General features: G+C 35.9%; 1 protein-coding gene across 3 annotated transcripts in view; it reads left to right on the forward strand.

The window, feature by feature from the left end:
* msh3 (mutS homolog 3 (E. coli)) overlaps nt 1-19,981 on the forward strand; it is a 51,779-nt gene that overhangs the window by 22,937 nt on the left and 8,861 nt on the right. The window contains exons 15-22 of one of the 3 annotated variants that reach the window (XR_006251073.1): nt 2,189-2,357; nt 3,871-3,935; nt 4,262-4,378; nt 4,591-4,698; nt 5,475-5,589; nt 8,466-8,623; nt 11,344-11,483; nt 12,435-14,021. Coding sequence is in view for 2 of the 3 variants with exons in the window: in XM_043240647.1 (XP_043096582.1) it covers nt 2,189-2,357; nt 3,871-3,935; nt 4,262-4,378; nt 4,591-4,698; nt 5,475-5,589; nt 8,466-8,623; nt 14,030-14,216 (919 nt within the window). In the remaining variant the exon portion in view is untranslated. The other 2 variants (XM_043240648.1, XM_043240647.1) reach the window with 2 other exon arrangements.

A 19,981-nucleotide genomic window follows, 5' to 3' on the forward strand; every position in this document is an offset into this window, starting at 1 on the left:
TTTTTCCCACATTTTATGTTGCTGCCTGATGTTAAACCGCTTTAAATGTTTTTGTTTTTTTTCCATAACTGTACAGCAAGAAACAAGTCTGAAGTACATTGCATAAATATTCATACCCTTAACTACATATTTAGCTGAAGCGTCTTTACAGTTACTTTTTTTTTGTTTAATGCAACAAGCTTTGCTCATCAGCGGTTTGTCAATAATCTGCCGCTCTTCTCCTCACCTCTCAAGCTCTGTCAGATTGGATGGGGGCAGATGCACATGTTCAGGTTTCTCCAGAAATATGTAATTGGGTTCAGGCTGTGGCTGGGCCACTCAAGGACATTCACATTCTTGCTGTGTAGAACGGCAACAATTTCCCATCTCCGAACATCTAATAATCACTGCTTTTATCACATGCCGAGCTAATAATATTGACAGCATTATTTTTTTTTTACTTTTTGAAGTGCAAATTTTGTTTGTGATTTAAAAAAATAAAATAACAACAGCCTACATTTTCATTAGTTATTTATTTACAGATTGCTGTATTTCTCCCAGGTTTCTGCTTATTGAAGTAGCACATACGATTATATACTTGTTAAAATGCATTATTGAGAGAGCAAATATTATGTGTTATATTAATATAATATATAAATAATTATAAATATTAAGTGTTGTACCCGTTTAAATCGTATGCTTTCATCTGAAGATATTTAGTAGCCTATTTAGAAGGACAAGTACAACTTCCTTCTCATGTCATTATAGCTTTCACATTTTTTCTGATTTGAGAGATCTTTTTCTATCAAGTGAGTTAAATAAGTTTAACTTGTAAATTCTTGCTAAATATGCAGTTATATTATGAGTCATTGGCATGAATTATACTCGTGATGGACCAGTGCTGGAGCACTCTTGGAGCGAGGGAAAACCACGATGCTCCGACTTTTAAAAAAAATCCGCTCCTCGCTCCATTCAAAATTACACGACTCCACTCCACACTCCGCTCACGTACTCTGATGCTCAGGGTCATTGCCCTGTTAGATGGTGAACATTCTGAGTTTCTAAATGCTCTGAACTGGCTTTCTTTAAGGCTATCTGTATTTTGCTTATATTTTTCCTTCTACTATGATGAGTACCTCAGTTTCTGCTGCTGAAAAGCAACCCCGCAGCGTGAGGCTGCTACCAGCACACTTTAATTTGAGGATGGTACTATATGCAGGTGATGAGCAGAGCTGGTTTCCTTCAAACATGATGCTTAGAATCTTGTTTCTCAGAGATCGAGGGTCCTTTGGGTGCTTTTTTTTTTTTTTTTTTTTTTTTTTTGCAAATTCCAAGTGTGTTTTCATGTGTGTTAACTGAGTAGAGGATCTAGCCTTGCCACACTGCCATAAAACCCAAATTGATGTGTTGGCAGTGATGTTTGTCTTTCTTTTATCGCCACATATGATCGTGGAGCTCAACTAGAGTGACCTTCAGGTTCTTGGTCACCACTCTAACCAAAGGCCATCAGTCGCTCAGTTTGGCCAGGAGGCTAGATCTGGGAAGAGTCCTGCTTCTTTCAGACTTCTTCTATTAAGGTTCATGAAGACTACATGCTTCTGTTACCCGTCAGTGAAGCAGAATTTTTTTCTGAACTCTTTCACAGAGGTGTGACTTGACAGCAACAACAGATAGGTGCCGTCAGCAGCCTAAGAGTTCTGCATTTAATTGCATGCTACATTGCAAAGATCCTCATAGATTCACCTTTAGAAAGAAGTCAGCTTTACGGATTAAGATTATAATGAAAGAGTTTTGTTTGTGTTTTTTTTTTTTTCGTTAAGCTATAATTTGAAGCTTTTTATGGTATTTATCGTGTCTTTTTCCCTGATGTTCAGTTAAATTTTTGTAGAGCGCGCCTGTTTAAGACAAGGCAGAAATTGCATCATGTTTGTTTTCTTTATTTTATACATATTTAATAAAATTTCAAATTGTGTTTATTTTGCACACAAATAAAAGTAGACCCTTCTGTTCCGAATGATGCTAATAATAAATAATGAATAAATTCTCCTTACAAACTTGGATATGCCATCAAAACAAAAATGTATATGTAACAAACAAAAAATGGTATGAATACTTTCGCAAGACAATGTATATTATAAGATATTTTTTCATATTGTTGAAAAATTGCTTTATTTATCTGGTAAAATATCTCTCAAACTTACTCTTTTAGGACAGGTAATAAGACAGAGATGTTTGTGGATCTGACTGACTTCCCAGTGATCCAAAACAGAAAAGAGGAAATCCAGAGTGTCCTATCAGACATAATGGAGCATCAGCGAGAGGTTCGCCTTGTGTTAAAAAACCCTTCTTTGGACTACACCACAGTGTCTGGCCAGCAGGTAATAAGCATCTTCTTATCAATGAGTTTTGAAAACTGAGAACCAAAGGTGTGTTAACAAGCTATTGGTATTTTTCACAAATATGCTGCACTTTATTTTGCCTTAAAGGCACCGGTGACTTGTTGTTCTTATCAAAACTGCACAAATTGTCAACCCTTTACCCTTTACCTTAAGTTGTTTTAATTTAAAAAATGGGATGTCTATCAAGTGCCTAAAAATATGTGTATAATAATAAAACAATTATTTGTTTTTCCCACTGCAAATTGTGTTTCAATTAAAATAAATGTAACTTAGATAGCATGTTCTTTTTTCTCTTTGGAACCCACAGACTCTGGTTTGGACACAAGTAATGCATTTTTCGAACACCAAGATATCATATGAGTTTTCTCCAGTTATGTGACGTTACTTGTTTAGAAATAGACCTCATTGCTGCCTATTCTACATTGGACATATACATTGAACCTGAAAAAAAACAATTTAGCAAATTTTATTCTGTTGTAGATAAACTGTTGAATTCTACCTTATTGGAAGATGCCAACTACAAGGACAGGGTCTGAAATGTTGAAGTTTGTGTGCAGCGCCACATCTGTTTCTCCCATCTGCTCACTGTAGCCGTTCTCTCATGAATACACAACAGTTTTTCTCTGCAGAGTGTAGAATCTGGCCATCCTTCTTTCTCCCACCATCTCTAACTGAGTCTAACATAGTTATGACTTTGGCTATCAGCATAAAGTCTGGTCCACTTGGCATCTTATTCTGGCCAAGAGGAGATACAAAAAGAGACAGTATGACTCACAGACAATTACATGCCACATTTTTGCATATCATATATGGGCAGGTTTATATGAATTACATAAATTATAATAATATACTGGTGTGGGGGAAAACTCTCTGATATAATAGCATATAATGTATATAAATAAGCATCTAATGTGTATGTGTGTATATATATATATATATATATATATATATATATATATATATATATATATATATATATATATATATATATATATATATATATACACACACACACACACACACACACACATATGTGAAAGAAGATGCTAAGAAATAGATGCTTCTTTATGTACACCACTGCTGTTCTATTATTTTAGAGAGTGTATGTATATATGTAACTCAGCAAAATCAGGACGTGTGTCAGTAAACAGACTAGTTCACTTTATCATTAGGCCAGTAGGATTTTATTTCTTCTGTGGAAAACAAATGAATATATTTAGAAGGTTTGGATCTTTGAAGCCATTTGACTTCTGTTGTATAAATATAGAAAAAAGTCATCTGTCAAAATATTTGACAAATATGTTCGACACGATATTTGAATGTATGTTCCACAACAACAACAACAAAAGACAGTTTTGTAAATTACATGAGGGCGAGTAAATGCTGACAAATTTTTCTTTTAATGGGGTTAACAATTCTGTTCAAGTCTGGATGATGACCAAAGGTTTACACATAGTCTACAAAGATTTAACAACTGTCTCTTTTTTTGCAGTTTCTCATTGAAGTAAAGAACAATATGTCATCTATAGTCCCAGCAGACTGGGTCAAAATCAACAGGTGGGTACCATTGTTGTCAATTTTGCTTGATCCCTAAAATTGCAACTCAAAGGCTTCTGCTGTTAGATGCTTACAGTTAATTTAGCTGGACAAAAACCTAGTACTGCTTGATATTGCAAACTGGTGTTTGTTATCATAATATTTAAATGTTTTACCATAATCATGCACACACTGTTTAGTAATGCAAAAATTTTTACTGTTGACTGCACTTAATTTTTGGAGTTATTTAGATATAGAAGCTAATGATTTGTGGCAGGTTCGCTGGAAATAGCTTATCAAATAATGTGGGTACAAACCAATGTGAAATGTCTGCTTTTCATACCCAGCACTAAGGTTGTGGGCCGCTATCACACCCCATTCATTGTAGAGAAACATCGGCGTCTGCAGCAACTACGAGAGCAGCTGGTTATTGACTGTAATCACGAGTGGATCAACTTCCTTCAGTATGTACCTTTGAAACATGACAAAAATAGTTTTTAATTGAAGCCCTGTTGATTGATTGGTTGAGATGCTTTTTGCGATTTGTTTCAGTATAGACTTTGAAATCAGGAAGTAAATTAATCATGCAAAACGCGTTTTATCCCCGTCACTTTCCGACCTGGCATCGTTCTTTTTCTCTTTCTCAATAGCCTTCTCTCTTTTTTGCCATGTGCAGGCTATTTGGGGACCATTACTACATCCTGAGGAAAGCAGTGTGTCACCTAGCAACCATGGACTGCCTCTTCTCATTGGCTCAGGTTGCTAAAGAAAATAATTACTGCAGGTGTGGTAATGAAGTTGGCTTTTAATTCCTATGTTCTCTGCTGACTTCCTGTCATCTGTCATATTGCACAAGCGTGCAGATTCTCTCATAGATTACCTAGTTCGTCAGACTGAATACACTATGCTTTGTTCCTAAGGCCTGACTTTAGTCTTCTATTCCTTTTGAACATTAAAAAGTCAGATGCGTTCGGTTCTGGGAGCGATTGTAGGGACTTTTCCCAGTCTTGAAGCTTTTTTTGGTGCACAAAAGTGCAATAAAATCAATCATTTCTGAGCATCTACAAAGAAGCTCTGTTTCTCTTTTGTGTTCGGTGAGATGCGCATAAAGCATCTTACATAAGCTTTCATAGACGAACGAGAGTAAGGGGACCCTGGAGCCCCCACATCTCCGTCTCTCCCTGGCCCGAATTGAGTCCAACAGTAGGATGAATCCCACCCCCATGCAGTATAGAGCCCACTCCATATCCCTCTGACAGTCTGTGTGGGGGAGTGGATTTGACTTTGAAAGCAGAGGTTTCCGCCAACTACTCCCCCTCTGCTCCTTACCGCCTCCCCCTCCCGCCTGTTCTGCAGTGCACCAGAGCTTATCCTCTCCCTCTGGACTTTTCAAAAGTGTGTTGAGCTGATACCATCATTTCCAACTCTTATATGTAAGGTGTCGTGCCAATATGGTGTTCGCAAAACTTTATGTTGGCGAATTCATTCTTGAATTTTGTTGTTTCTAATTGTGAATGCTCTATTTTAATGGTGTCTTTTTTTCGCATGTCCTGAGCGTAGGCCAGAGGTTCATGAAGATAAAAGTCAGATTTTGATCACAGCAGGCAAGCATCCGGTCATTACCTCGTTGATGGGAGATGAGGATCAATATGTCCCCAATGACACTCACTTACAGGTGACAGTTTTTTAAAATACTGTTTTTTCAATTGATTAGTTGACTCACAATGAGGATTTACCCTCGTGTGTGTGTGAGTGTGTGAGTGACAAAAATGAGGCAGGAGAACAACTATGGCCTAGAGAACGTGGTAAGATTGTCCCTAAAATTCAAGATGTGAGGTCAAAATGCCTGTTGGAGTTTTTAGTCTAGTTAAGCAATATCACACAAGCGATAAGCTGAGTGAGATATCACACGAGTGCAAGTGATAAGCTGATCTCATACAACAGTTCAGAAAGTAATTGTTATTTTAGATGTAATGTTGTCTAAAAAGTAAAGACAAAGCAGAGCAGTTTTTCCGAGCGACACACAGCAGCATTTTGAATGAATTGGGTGAATCATTTGGCTTGTTGAACCACTGTCCATAGGCATGACAGTGTATGACATTTAAAGGACCTCGAGAGCGGTTTGAAAAAGGATGCAGTGTTGCTCTCGCTGTACTTTGGTGTCACACACCGATCGGTTTGATGGTGATGAGCCTAATGATTCAATGGACCATTTATAAAGAACCATTTACTTCACTCCTGAATGAATCAGCAATTTTATTGAATGAATAAATACTTATAAAATTAATTTTTAAACTTAAAGTTCACGCACAAAAAATTACAATTTTGTCATCATTTACCCCTCGTGGTCCAAAAGAAAATGTAAATTTGATAAAAAATATTTCTTGCTTAAGCTACATTTTGTAAAGTCTGTTTGATGCTTTACACAGCGTGATCTTTATTCAATTTTGTAATTTAAATAAATTAGTAAAATGTTAAAATCAATATTCAGTTTTTATGCATTTTTATACATGTGCATTATATACTGTACATTTTAATGTTGTGATGCTTAAATTCACATATATATACTTAAATTCACTTTAGTTAGTGGGGTTTTGTTTTCTATATTTAGAAGAAAATGTATTTTATTATTGGTCCATCCCTATCTCTGATAGTTTAGTGTGATAAATCTAAATCTGCAGTCCCTGCAGTGAGTTGTTAACCGCTGTTCACCGGATCAGTCTGGTTCATTCATACCTGTTTTTGTGAATGGGATAAACTGATTCATTGAAAGCCCATCTCAAAATAATGATTCACTCCCCTATTCGGTTTCATAGTAGTGTGGAAATTGCACACTTTAATTTAGACCCATATTCATGAGCTATATTAATATCCGTCCTTCCACATTCTCATTAACAACTCCGTTCCATATAATGCCGTCGGGGCCTATAGATCTTTGAGATTTAATGAAACTTGATTATCATTCCAGTATTAATGGTGAGGGAATCTTCAAGTCTTCAAGTCAAAGGCTATGCGGTTGTCTTTCACTACAGGGTAATCCTTTTTACTTCACCTGTAAGAAAATGCTATTGAACCAGCAGCCAAACCTTTTGTATCGGCCACCCACTCTGCCATCGCGATTTGCATATGTTTTTTAATACCTTTGTAACTTCTTTTTCTCCCTTTCTCTTCTCCCACCCACCCAATCACTGGGCTTCCATTCAACGTGTGAGTCAGGCTTTAATAATGAAGCCGTCTTGCTGGGTCACCATATTTCTCTTCACATTACTTGTCACATGCTTATTCGCTCAGACATTTTTTTTAAAAAACCCTTCAACAGACGGTAAAATGTTTAAAATGTCCGAATGTCTTTTGTGAACTATGACAAAATACCCTTTTGGCATCTGCAAACAAATGATGCAGTGGCTTTTAACCAAATGGTGGCAATGGGATTTTTACTGCATGTATGTCAGTTGCTCTCACATTCACAAAGGACGATTAATATTATCCCTTTGACTACCAGAAATTATATATTTTTTTAATGTCTTTCTTAAAAAAAATGCTACTTGATTTTTTTTTTTTTTTTTTTTTTTTTTTTTTTTTTTTTTTTACTGAGATAGTATTTATACATTTTAGATGTTCCTGGAGTGTCCAAATACTTGAACTACTGAATAGCAACGTACTAATTTTTAATATAAGAACCTTTTTATTTTGTAAATGAAAAATCACTTATACTTATACTCTACTATTTTCATGAAAAACGATTAAATAATAAAATGTCAAACAAGTTAAACATTTTTGGAGGTAGTTATACCCATTTTTGTGTATTTTAGGAGTACATTCTGCTGTTCAGGAATTGTCTTTAATGTTTGTTTTTGAAAGAAGTCCCTTATGCTCTCCAAGGCTGCAAGGCTGTACCAAAATGTGGTAATATTGTGAAATGTTATTGTAAATAGCTGTTTTCATTCTTTGTTCTTTGATGGTACAGCTGAATTTTCGGCACCATTTCACCAGTCTTTAGTGTCACATGATTTTTCAGAAGTTATTCTAATATGCTGATTTGGTGCTTATGAAACATTATTACTTTTGTGGAAATAGTAAATTTGTTTTGTTTTAATATATATGATTTTTTGATTATTAGAAAGTAAAAAAAAACCCCAGAATTTATATGAAATGGAAATCTGTAACACTTTTAATCACTTTTTAATCACGTCACTTTTAATGCATCGTTTCTGATTAAAAGTATTCATTTAAATCAAAATACAATCTTACTGACCCAACAGTTTTTGAACAGCAGTGTGTCTATTCTCTTGTCTCTGACCTTATATGTTTCATTATAAATTGATTTCTGCTTGTCATACTCTTTCATAATAACTGAGCTGTGTTTCCTCAGCGTTTTCTGTCCAGATGATTGACTTTTGTGCTCCTTCCCTGATTCTGTCTTTATCTCTGACACTCTAGCAGTCAGCCAGAACATTTACATCTACATCTACTTGACCTCTGCTCCGCCATGAGAATTTTTAATGTAGTCTTGGGCAAATCTTAATCTGATTACCTATTTCCTGTCTTCAGGGGGATGGCAAGCGAGCCATGATCATCACTGGGCCCAACATGGGTGGCAAGAGCTCTTACATCCGACAGGTTGCTCTGGTGACAATCATGGCACAGCTGGGATCCTTTGTTCCTGCCAGAGCGGCTTCAGTGGGCATTGTAGATGGCATATATGTCAGGTAACGTCCACTATGTTCTTTTCAGTGGCCTATAAACAATGGCTGAGAAATATTATTGTAGTTGTAAAAGCCCTCGCTATGAGTATAACCCATATACTTTTCATTTCATATTATCTTCTGGTGAGAAGAAATTCTCTACTATTCTTGTTCTGTTTTTTCACATTCTTTCCATTAGAACAAAGATCACTTTAATAGGAGATTTATCGCAGCCTTATCTGATCTGCCATAATGCAGTAATTACTGAGACAAGTAGATGTGTCATTCTCCAAATGAACCAAATCTTTGGAATCCATCCGTCGTCTTAAACCTGTAGAAAAATCAGCCCTCACTGAGATACTGTTTCTTTTGTTTTCTGGCCATTAGAGAGGAAGTTATGTATGACAGCACAAAGCTGAACTTTAGTGACCATGACAACACTTCAGGGGCTGAGCAGACTTCAGAGTTTGTGCTTGAATGGTCCAGAATTGAAACCATGCCCACTAGTCTTTTCACATAACCCCGGTAACCACAGATTACAGATGCAGGAGTGTGAGTCAAACCTATTCAGACCTTATGCCACATCTCACGCTTGATTTTTGAAGAGCAGAGAAATAATAGATTTTCAGCCTCCGAAAGAAATAACGTTTTTTGCCAGGCAACGAACGATGAGAATGAAAACAGATTTTTAATTTTAATACAGTTTTGCTGTGTTAAGTACATGCCAAAAAAACAAAACATAATTGAGTCATAATTCACTTTGCACTTTTTGCAATCATGGCATTACTGTTGGTTAGGTTTTTAATGGTGAACATCCTCTCCCTTTTTAAAATAAAAATGTAATAATTATAATGTGCACTGGTTTTGTTGCATTTAATTTTTTAATAAAAATTAATGTTTTTTTATTTTTTTTTATTTTAAGCTTTGAGTGCTGTAAACCTAATTTAAAGTTTGTTTGTTTTTTCAGTTTTTTCAGTTTAAATTAAAATTGTTTTATTGCATTTTGTTTGACTTGAATCTTCACGGGCATTTAGTAGACAATTTTCTCTTTTGTGATAGAGAAAAAGAACTAAATCAAAACAAATATATTTGCACATCAAAACCAAGCTTTATTCGTAAAAGGAATTTATGGATATTTCTTGCGTCAGTGGTAATCTACTAACATGCTGTAATGTGTTTTGAAAACATAAAAAATGGCCTGTCTGTTTCCTTTGGTCTTTTTAAGCTTCACTGTCACAGAAATTTATTCAGTGGTGTTTCACCTCCTTCATAAATTCAAATGAAATATCTAGATTCTTGTCAAGTATATTAACTAAACCTGTCTCGGTCTTATTTCTTAAAACCCAAGTGATCTTCCAAACCCTTGTGCTTTAGTCTTTCATTTTGATGTGATTTATTAGCATTGTTTACCGTTGTAGGGGTGGTTTATTTTTGCTGACTGTGATAGTCATTAGGCTACCAACATCAACAAACATCCACAGCGGTTTACTAATAATTACTAAAATCTAATGAGATCTAATGTTTCATTTAAGACAAGTAATAATGCAGAATTAATTATTTTGTAGGTAATTGGTAAATATTCCTAGCAGCCAGCATGCACTTTTATTTTGATGAGATACAAAGTACTTTACATCGGCCGAGTGATTTTTATTTTTTATTTTTTTGCGATCTACCCCTAAAGATTTTAAAGCACCACTGCAAGACCATTCATCAGAAAAGGGATGTGATGTTGAATGCTGTATGCTTTTTTTTTTTTTTTGTGTGTGTGACACTGTCAGTCTAAATCTGTACATACCACTAACAGTGAAGTGCTGCCTTGTTAATTAACCTAGTCCTGGCACTATTCACATCAGAAGATAATTGCCTTCACTCCCTAGAGTTGTTTTGGTTTGTTCCAGTTAACAGGTCAAGAGGTTTAAACAGCGGCCAATTAAGCCTGCAGCGTTCAATGGCCTATACTGCACTCTGGTGAAGCGGAAACATTGAATGGTTATCACATTTGCGTAGTGGGACCATATCCTAAGCAGAGTCAAAAGCCTTTGCAGCTGCTTTGATTAGATTCTGGCTTTTCATGTGACAAAGATTTGTGACACACTCTAACTATTGTTGGGGAGCTGACATTAAATATCTTTTGAAAAGTACACGCCATGCTGTATCCATCTAAGACGGATTTAAAGGGCGTTTTTGCAGTCCATTGATGCGTCCAGCCTCATATTATTTAAGATTAACGTTATTAGGAATTATAATGTATGGAATGCTTAAAATTACTTTGTTTAAAGCTTTCATTTGTCACACTGCCTGAGTTTTGTCAAAATTCTCACTTTTATTATTTATTTCTGGCTTTCATGAAAGCATTGTGCTGCAACTATTCAGACACAGAAGAAGAATGCTTTTTCATCTCATTTGTAGTGACATGCCCATAATGGCTATCTAAACCGCAGAAGTCTGCATAGTCCTGAACATCTGTGTGAGTCTTTTGGGTTTTTTTTATTGAATAGCACTTAAGGTTTGGAGGCTCTTTTCCCCCTCTTTGTTTTGGTTGCGATAGAAACAAGAAGTTAAGTGCTATTCTAAAAAAGAAAAAAGAAACATAAAGCCTTGAATGAAACCTTTTAAAGTGGAAAAAGTCAATCTTTTGTAATGAAAACAAAATATTTCTAAATATATTTTTGTTTGAAATATTTAAATATTTTTGAGTTTCATAGTACTGTCTGACCTTTTATTGTGTTTATTTCTGTGTTCAGCCCAAAATTGCTGTTATGGCAGCCAGACTGATTCACTGCAGAAACGTCTGACGGGATCTTTATGGATTGTACATCATCAATTGCACGAGCGCTGTTTTATCACGAATAACGAGTTCAAATGATTTTATACAATTTAGAAAGTAAGCCCAGTTAATGTTATGTTAAATTTTAAACACAATATTGTCCGTTTTGCTGAGAAAATATTTCCTTTAAAGCCACATCAGAATTGTTCAATTACTGAATGAATCTGCATTTTGAACGAATCCAGTGATTCAATAGCCTGTTCATAAACTGAGCTACTTGATTCCTGAATGAATGAATGAATGAATGATGATATAAAGACATTTATTACCACCTGTTGACAGTGTTTATTTAGAGTATCATTTCAATAAAAACTAAATCTGAAAAAGATGACTGTTAATAACTATGCTAGTAAAACACATTTGATATAAACAGTATGATTGCCATTAATGCAATTCTTAAGGTTATGACCTGTCAACCTTTTAAAACGACTCGTACAAACACGCCCCCACTTTTCTACATCACAGAGTGGGGTAATTTTCTTACACCACCCAAATATTTATGCAAAGAAAGAAGGTGGCGCAGTTATTCTGGCTGTAGTGTTGTTAAGGGTGCCATTTTCAGGAGACTGTGTATTATTGTGAAAGTGAAACTACTTTGTCTCTGCTTCCAAAAGAGGACTAGAAATCAGTGGCTAAGTTGTATTTACAAGAACAGTTCATATTAGAGTGTGTTAAGCACATTTACAGAGAACTATTTTCTTGGAGCAGTCTATGCTAACTGCGCTATAAAGTTGAGAAATTCTAGCTCTGCAAGGACAGTCAGGTGCTTCTGACTCAAAACCTTTAACTAAGTTGCATTTTCTTATTAAAAGAACCTGCTACTTACTATTCAAATGCAAGTTTTGAGCAGTGAAGAGTAACATTAGTGCTTGTTGTTTTGTTGTTTGTCGTTTCTCGATTACAAACGGGACACATTAAAGCACAGGACTAAGTCATGATAGTCAGTTATGTCCCCACTGGATTTAACAAATGTCTTGTTTGTAATGTGTTTTATTGTTTTTGTCATAGGACTGGGACATGGCATCTTGTTATGGTAAGGAGAGTAACATTTCCAGCAGATGCTTGAGGTATTCTGGCAATCACAGTGCGCTGGATAGCTGGCCAATCAAAGCACACCTCGCTTTTTTTTTTTTTAGAACGATGAGCTTTGTACAAATTGACCAGAAAGAAACAGATTTTTTCAGAAAACGGGGCTTATAGGAGAAACAATTATGTTCAATATGTGGAAAATCATTTGTTTTTTGCACCTTAAACCACATAAACGCATTGCATTACACCGAATGCTAAAAAGAACATTATTTTGTGTAACATCAAATGACCCCTTTAAAATGGAAATGTGGTCGTGCAGCTTCCTGGGAGAAATCTGCTGACAGAAACATGAAAATGAAATGCCTGTAGTCAAACTGTTCGGAGGTTAAAATACAAGAAAACATTTAGAGACAAAAGCAACAAATAGAATGAAAGTGGCAGTTTGTTAATGTGTTTCACAGCAAAGCTACATATACCATCTGTGTTCCCTCTCGAGCCCGGCCAATAGCTGCACTATTAGTCCAGCTAAAGCTTGTCTGTGGCATTTTATTCAATTTAAAAGTAGGATGAAGCCCCTTACCAGGATAATGGGAATGATTTTCAGATTAGCTGGTAACAAAGAATAATTCTGTGTTGTGGGGATTATGTACATGACCTGTAATGGCCAGCACATTATTTGGCTCATATCTTGCTTAATGCTATTGCAATTGGTCTGAATTAGGGAGACTTTACATTTTGCTTTTCTGCTAACCATCGGAAAAAGAAAAAAGAGAACTCCTGCAGTACAAATATACCCCAGAGGTTTGTTCACTTCTACATCATGATTGTTCAACAACGTCTGCTTTTTCCTGCACTCTCAGCAACTTATGAAATAATGAGGTGCTGTGTTTGCCTAAGCCATTCGATATTTGTGTGGTGTTCATATTTGATGGTAGTGACCTTTTATAGCTTTGAAAATGTTATCAGCAGCCAAATCAGTTTTTTATTTTACTTAAACACTGCATAGTCACACCAGTAATGCATTTTACGAGTATTTGTAGGTCCCTTTCCTCTGCCTTTCATGGTTAAGAATTGGTTTTATCATTCTTAATTGTGACTCAAGTCTTTGTAATGAGCCTAAATACTGTCACTGAAGAACCTTTATAACTCTACAGTTACAAATGCTGTTTGTAACTTAAAACCCTAATGGTTTGATCAGAGTTAAAAATCTGTCATCCACTTGCTCTCATGTCATTGTAAACCTATATGGCTTTATTTTGTGTTTATAACACTAAGGGCAGAATATTCTGGACTTTTAGTATAATAAAATGCAACTAAAATTGTCAAAATTGAGCATTGTCCACACATAGTTCTTGATTTATATGGATGACTCTGATGACACTTTTCTGGTGCTTTTTATCTTTTTTTGAAGTTTAAAGGCCCATCCGTTGTAATTGTATTGATATGATTAACTGCCATATATAAGTTACTTGTTTGTGTTCCACAGAAGAAGAAAAGTCTTACAACGTGAGAGTGATGCATTTTAATTTTTTACCAACATAATGCTTGTTTAATTAAATTTTTGGTTCTGACAGAATGGGAGCATCTGACAACATCTCAAGGGGAAGAAGCACCTTTATGGAGGAGCTTGTCGAAGCATCTGATATTTTGGCTCGTGCCACCTCCCGTTCCCTGGTCATCCTGGATGAGCTCGGTCGAGGCACCAGCACTCACGACGGCATCGCCATCGCTTATGCTACCCTAGAGTCCTTCATCAGAGATGTAAGTGAGATCGAAAGACTTGGAGGCCTTGCTTGGCAAATATAACCTACCTAAAGATGAAGGCTGTGATTCTGACATGTTTTCATGCCAGATTACAACATGCCATATAGTAACACGATTCATCCAGAATGATTTGTAGGACAATTATTGGAGGGAGATTCCCTGTGTTGTATCCTGTGGTTATGTGCCCTGTTTCAGTCTAAATAGAGTACTGTGATTCCAGTAATTCTACATTTCTTAGGTCTCTGCTACTTTGGATTGAACCCAGCTCCCAAATCCTTAACCCTAATGTTGTGTGGCAAGCCAAGCCCACTAATCCACCGTTCTTTAGCCATTTTGAGAATATCAGCGTTTTTTGGAGAATATCTCTTGAGAGCCTTGAGTCAGTTCTAAAATCTGCAAAATATTGTGTAAAATAAGCGTTCAGTTTTATATACGCTTACCAGCCACTTTTTTAGGAACACCTTTTCAACTGCTTGTTCATTAAAATATGTCACAGCAACTAGACATGGTCAAGATGCTCTTCTCAAGCTCAAAATTAGCTCCAGAATGGCAGAAAAACATGATTTAAGTGACTTTGAATGAGGCATGGTTGTTGCTAGCGGACAGGCTGGAGTATAAACTGCTGATCTGCTGGGATTCACGAACGACTAGGTTTACAGAGAAAAAGAGAAAGAAAACAAAGAATGTGGTAGTTCTATGGCCGAAAATGCATTGTTGATGCTAGAGGTCATAGGAGAACGGCTAAATTGGTTTGAATTGATAGAAAGGCGACAGTATATCAAATAAACACTTATTACAACCATGGCATCCAGAAGAGCATCTCTGAACAAACATACCTTGCGGCAGAAAACCACACTAGGTGCCTCTTGTGTCAGCTAAGAACAGGAAACTGATGCTACAATTTACATGTGCTCAACAAATTTGGACAATAGAAGTTTGGGAAAAGGTTGCCTGGTGTGATGAGTCCTAATTTCTGCTGCAAAATTTGGATGGTAGGGTCAGAATTTAACAGAAAGACTGAAAGAATGGATCCATCCTGCCTTTTAATCAATAGTTCAGACAGCTGCTGCTAGTGCTTTCTTGACACGCTTTGGCTTCTTCCATTGTTTTAAACTCCACAGCCTACTTGAGTATTGTTGCTGGTATGTTCATCTTTTATGACCAGTGTACTCATCTTGTAATGACTACTTCCAGCAGGATAAACTTGGTTCCATTCATTTAGTTGTTTTGGATTTTGAGATTTGATCATTACATTTATAAATGAATGCTTGTAGTCAACTGTGGAGGGTCAACTTTAAAATGGAATAAATGATTGGAGAGGTCTAGCGTATTTCCAGAGAGAAGACATAAAAACCCCAAAAGGAAATAAATATAAGTTGATAAATTGGTCAGTTCACATGTAAAATGCAGTTACAAAGTAGTTGGTCAAATACATTTATTTTTCTTTACGTAGGAATGTAGCATTTATTAATTGTCAAATGTGTTAAAAGTGAACTCTGAAAAAAGTCTAAAATCTTGTGTTTTCTTGTGTTGAGGATCATATTCTTGCCTTTATTTTCTGATTTCTTTTCTCACTCCAAACTAAAATGCAAAATCGTGACTCTTGAGAGGACCCTAAATAGAAGGTTTTCACTTCTGTGGTATTCAAGGAATATTTTGCATCTCCGGTGTTCTTTGAGAACTTGCAAATTTGACAGGCAAAGACTACTTAGACTCACAGGAGAACGAACACATTAGACGTGTTAAAATGACATTCTGATTGGACAGCTGTGTTTACCATCAGCGGTATATTCCTCTGCTAAAAGAAAAACTCAGATGAGTCACAGACTGGAATTACAAGAGCCAAAATGATGCCTTCATTGGAAGTGTAAACTTCATTAAAGCATTCACAGTTTTAATAACAGTTCTCTGGCATCTGGCAGCATTAAAAAAAAAAAAGAAAAAAAGTTTGAGCTGCAGCATGTCATAGTAGGTGCCATTGTGACAGAAATTACAAATGTTTTTCTTCCAACTGCAACAGGGTCAAAATGCTGTAGAACTGGGTAGCAAGACTTAATGGTTTATACTCCAAAGCAAAGCATCAAGGGATATGCTAGTCTCAAGGGACCCTTATCACCCCCAGACACAGAAAAAATAGCTCACACCAGTCCATCCTTTGGGACACAGTAAATCGAGTCTCCTTGTTTTTCTCCTGTGAGACACACGTTTGGAGCTGCTTTGTGTGTAAAAATGTTTTTTTCTAAATTTAACCAGTTATAGGTTGATTTTGCTAAAATGAAAATGTTGCAAACGTTGTTTTGTTTGACTGTCCTGAGCAGTCTGATACTCCAACATTGAGTTTTGGCATGGGACCGTGTTCGACCAGTGGCTGATGAAAGTTTTTCAAATTTCAGTTTTTAACTCAAAGTACATAATTGAGGGTTTTGTGAAACAAACGTGCTGGAATTTCAAACTTTCGCTTTAAATTAACAAAATATTTATTGTACTGTTTATACTACATTGGTTTTTGTCTTATCTACAGCATCCTCCGCAGGTATAAATTTAGCAGCGACTGACTGTCAGTATATAAGTCACTTCACGGTTCACACCAATGTGAACACCAAAGTTTGCTGCCAAGTTAAAAGAGATGGATGCTAGTGAAATTGGCAATCATATCCTGTGTGTGGCAAATTAAAAGTGCTAATTAGTTGGTTGTTGGCTGTAGTTGCTCATATTGAAGGTAAAAGTCACTTTAGATGCTGTGCTGGTGTTTGGGCTGTCAGAGGGTGGGCTCCACTGGGTATTGCATAATGTTGTGTGTCTCTATGACATTGGCTCAGGTGCAAGATCTATCACTCTTTCTTTTTCTATATTGCTCTCTTTCTCCCACCACAGGTCTCTTGTACTGATACTGCCTCAGGCTGGAGTTATTTATTTATTGGCACATGGATGGGCTTGTTTGCCACAACTCAGCTGTGATACAGCATAGCCAAGGCCTTGTTGCGTTTGTCTTCTTCTTCTCAGATGGTTTTCATATCGTTCCCGTTTTCCTATTCTTTTTCTCTCTTACTCAGAGATTTTTATTAAAGGGTGCTTGTCCTTACAGAAGGGGTAACAGTTTTCCGTTCGTTGAATGGTCAAAAAGGAAGTTCTTTAAATACAGGAATATGGTAACAGACATATATAATGTTGTTGTTGTTGTTGTTGTTGTTATTATTATTATTTGTTATTTTTGCAGCTATTATTTAGCTTAACTGTTTGTTTCAATGGGTCATTTTCCTCTTACCTTTTCATGTCGCTTTTATCCTCTCATAACTATGCAACAAAGCCTAAATGATCTACAGTTCAAGTCATTTTACTTGAATGAAAGCCCTACATAGCAGTATATTAAGCATCAAATATGTTCTGATTGGGTGTGATTGTGCCGTGTCATGGTACGTGTTCGCTTTTAGTGAGGTGAGACAAATTAGTCACTGGAAACGTGCGTCTAGCCTGGTGGGGACACAGTGTCAGACGGCACAGCAATGGGCTATTCACTGACCATCTGATGCACGTTGCTCATGCAATTGGCACGAGCCGTTTTTTTCAAAGCTGGTGATTTATTATGGAAAACAAAATGACTGTGTTTAAATACATGGTGGTCCTTTTAAGGCGAGCATCATTATCTACTCAGGTGTTTCATGCAGAGTTTAACAAAGAGTATTTTTGTCTTAATTCAGTTGTTCAGATTTTTATTTATTATGCTATATTGTCACTTTTCTATACATTTTTAACATGCATTTTTTATTTTTATATATATAGTTTTTAGTTACAAAATGTATTGTTTTTTTATTTAGTTTTTTTAATAAGTTTTAGTTTTTGTTTTTGTTATAATATATAATTTTTATTTTGTATTTTTTTGGAAGAAGCCTCTTTTGCTCATTTCACACTGTATTATTACTGTAAAACAGTAATATTGTGAAATATTAAAATCAGCTTGTTTTCAATTTTAATATTTCTTTAAAATATAACACATTCCTGAGATTCCAACCATTTTCAGCAACCCTTTCCTTCAGAAATCTTTTTATCATGCAGATTATTAGATTAGATAAAATTTAGATTACATTACATCACATTATTAGATTAGATTATTATTATATTCAAGAAAGTTATGTTACTTAATATTTTTGTGACAATGTGTTTTAGGAACAGCATTTATTAAAAACATTGTTACAACGTAACTGTATTTGATGTCACTTTTGTTAAATGTAATGCAAAAATCGAATTTCTTTAAAACAAAATCCCACAACACAAGCCTCCATTTATTATAGCAATTTTATAGCAATGCATTAAAATCCACCAGTACATCTAAAAAAAAAAAAAAAAATCGAATACTCTGGAAAACCTATTTATTTTAGATTCATTACATGTAAAGTAAAATATTTCAAAGTTTTAAGTTTTTTTTTTCTTTTTATTAAACATCTTTTTTTGTTTTTATTGAACATTTTAATGAACAACTTAGTAACTGTTTACCAACATCCTAACAAGGTGCTGTTGAGATTTATGGGCAAGCACCACCATTTTCTTCAGAAAATATACAAATATAGTCAAATAATATGCTAGGACCCACTTAGAATATCATGCGCATTATATGCTCAGACTCGCGCTGCACAGCTGGAGTTGTGACACTGAGCACTCACAGAGGTTCAAAAATAAAGCGCTTCGCTGTTTGTTCAAGTGTGCGCTTCATATTGAAATTCCCCCTTTCACACTAGAATAGCTTTTTGTCCATCCCTGTTTGCCTTTATAGTGCATACATGTGCCCCGGCAGCATCTTGCAGAGAGTGTCTGCACATCGCCATGGCAACAAGGCTCACTGGTTCACCTGCGCTGTATTTAAGAATGTAAATACGTTTGTTGTGTAACACCTTTTGAATGATGCATTGTGAGCAGCCTTGACGCAGAACTTTCTTCTGTGGGCAATAGGTAGTGGAGCAGCGCTGGTTGCCATAGCAAAGCACTTGGAGCACATGCGAGAGGCAGGCAGAGTCACTCCTCGGTATTTACAGAGAGCATTTCCAACTTGAGAGATTTGAGAGTTGAACAAGCGATGAGGTGGGCTAAAGACGACGTGATGTCATTCGGAGCTTCGCACTGAATGTAAAATAAAGGCTTTTCCTGTAGTTGTGCGTTAACCTGCCCTTGAAAACTGTGGTTTTGTCCTCGGTTTTTATTTCGTTTTGAGGTTCTGTTTCACACGGCTGCATATTAAACATCACATGACTTTCATATGGACAAATACATTATTTAGCTAAAAAGTCAAACATGCGGTCTCGAGAGTTTTATGTTTCGGGAAGAGGATCACTTCTGGATTTGTAATAACTGTAAAGTTTGAGGATCTTACCGTTTCTGATCAAAGTTACAATGGAAATTTTATCTGAGCTACCATCAACAGAACCTTTTGTATTTTCTGTTATGTTTGGAGGTAGGGTGATATGGGCAAAAAAATAACCACAATACAATTTTTCAGATCAGTCGATATCACAATACATTTATAATATAAATTACAATATAAATTTAGTACAAAAAGGTTATTTCCTAAATTTTTTAGGAAATAAAATTTCCATAGCAGCATACATTTAGATCACTAAATGTTTACCATGTTCAATCACAGAATCATTCGCTGAACTCTTAGCTGAATTCAAGTGCTGTTTAGTCCTCTTGTGACCAAGACTTTACAAAGAAAAAATGCATCTGCTCTATTAAGCTCGTGCCGCGATGCCGTTTGAACTTGAAGCCGAGCT

This window comes from Puntigrus tetrazona, chromosome 5, assembly GCF_018831695.1.
Source record: "Puntigrus tetrazona isolate hp1 chromosome 5, ASM1883169v1, whole genome shotgun sequence".
Taxonomy (NCBI): domain Eukaryota; kingdom Metazoa; phylum Chordata; class Actinopteri; order Cypriniformes; family Cyprinidae; genus Puntigrus; species Puntigrus tetrazona.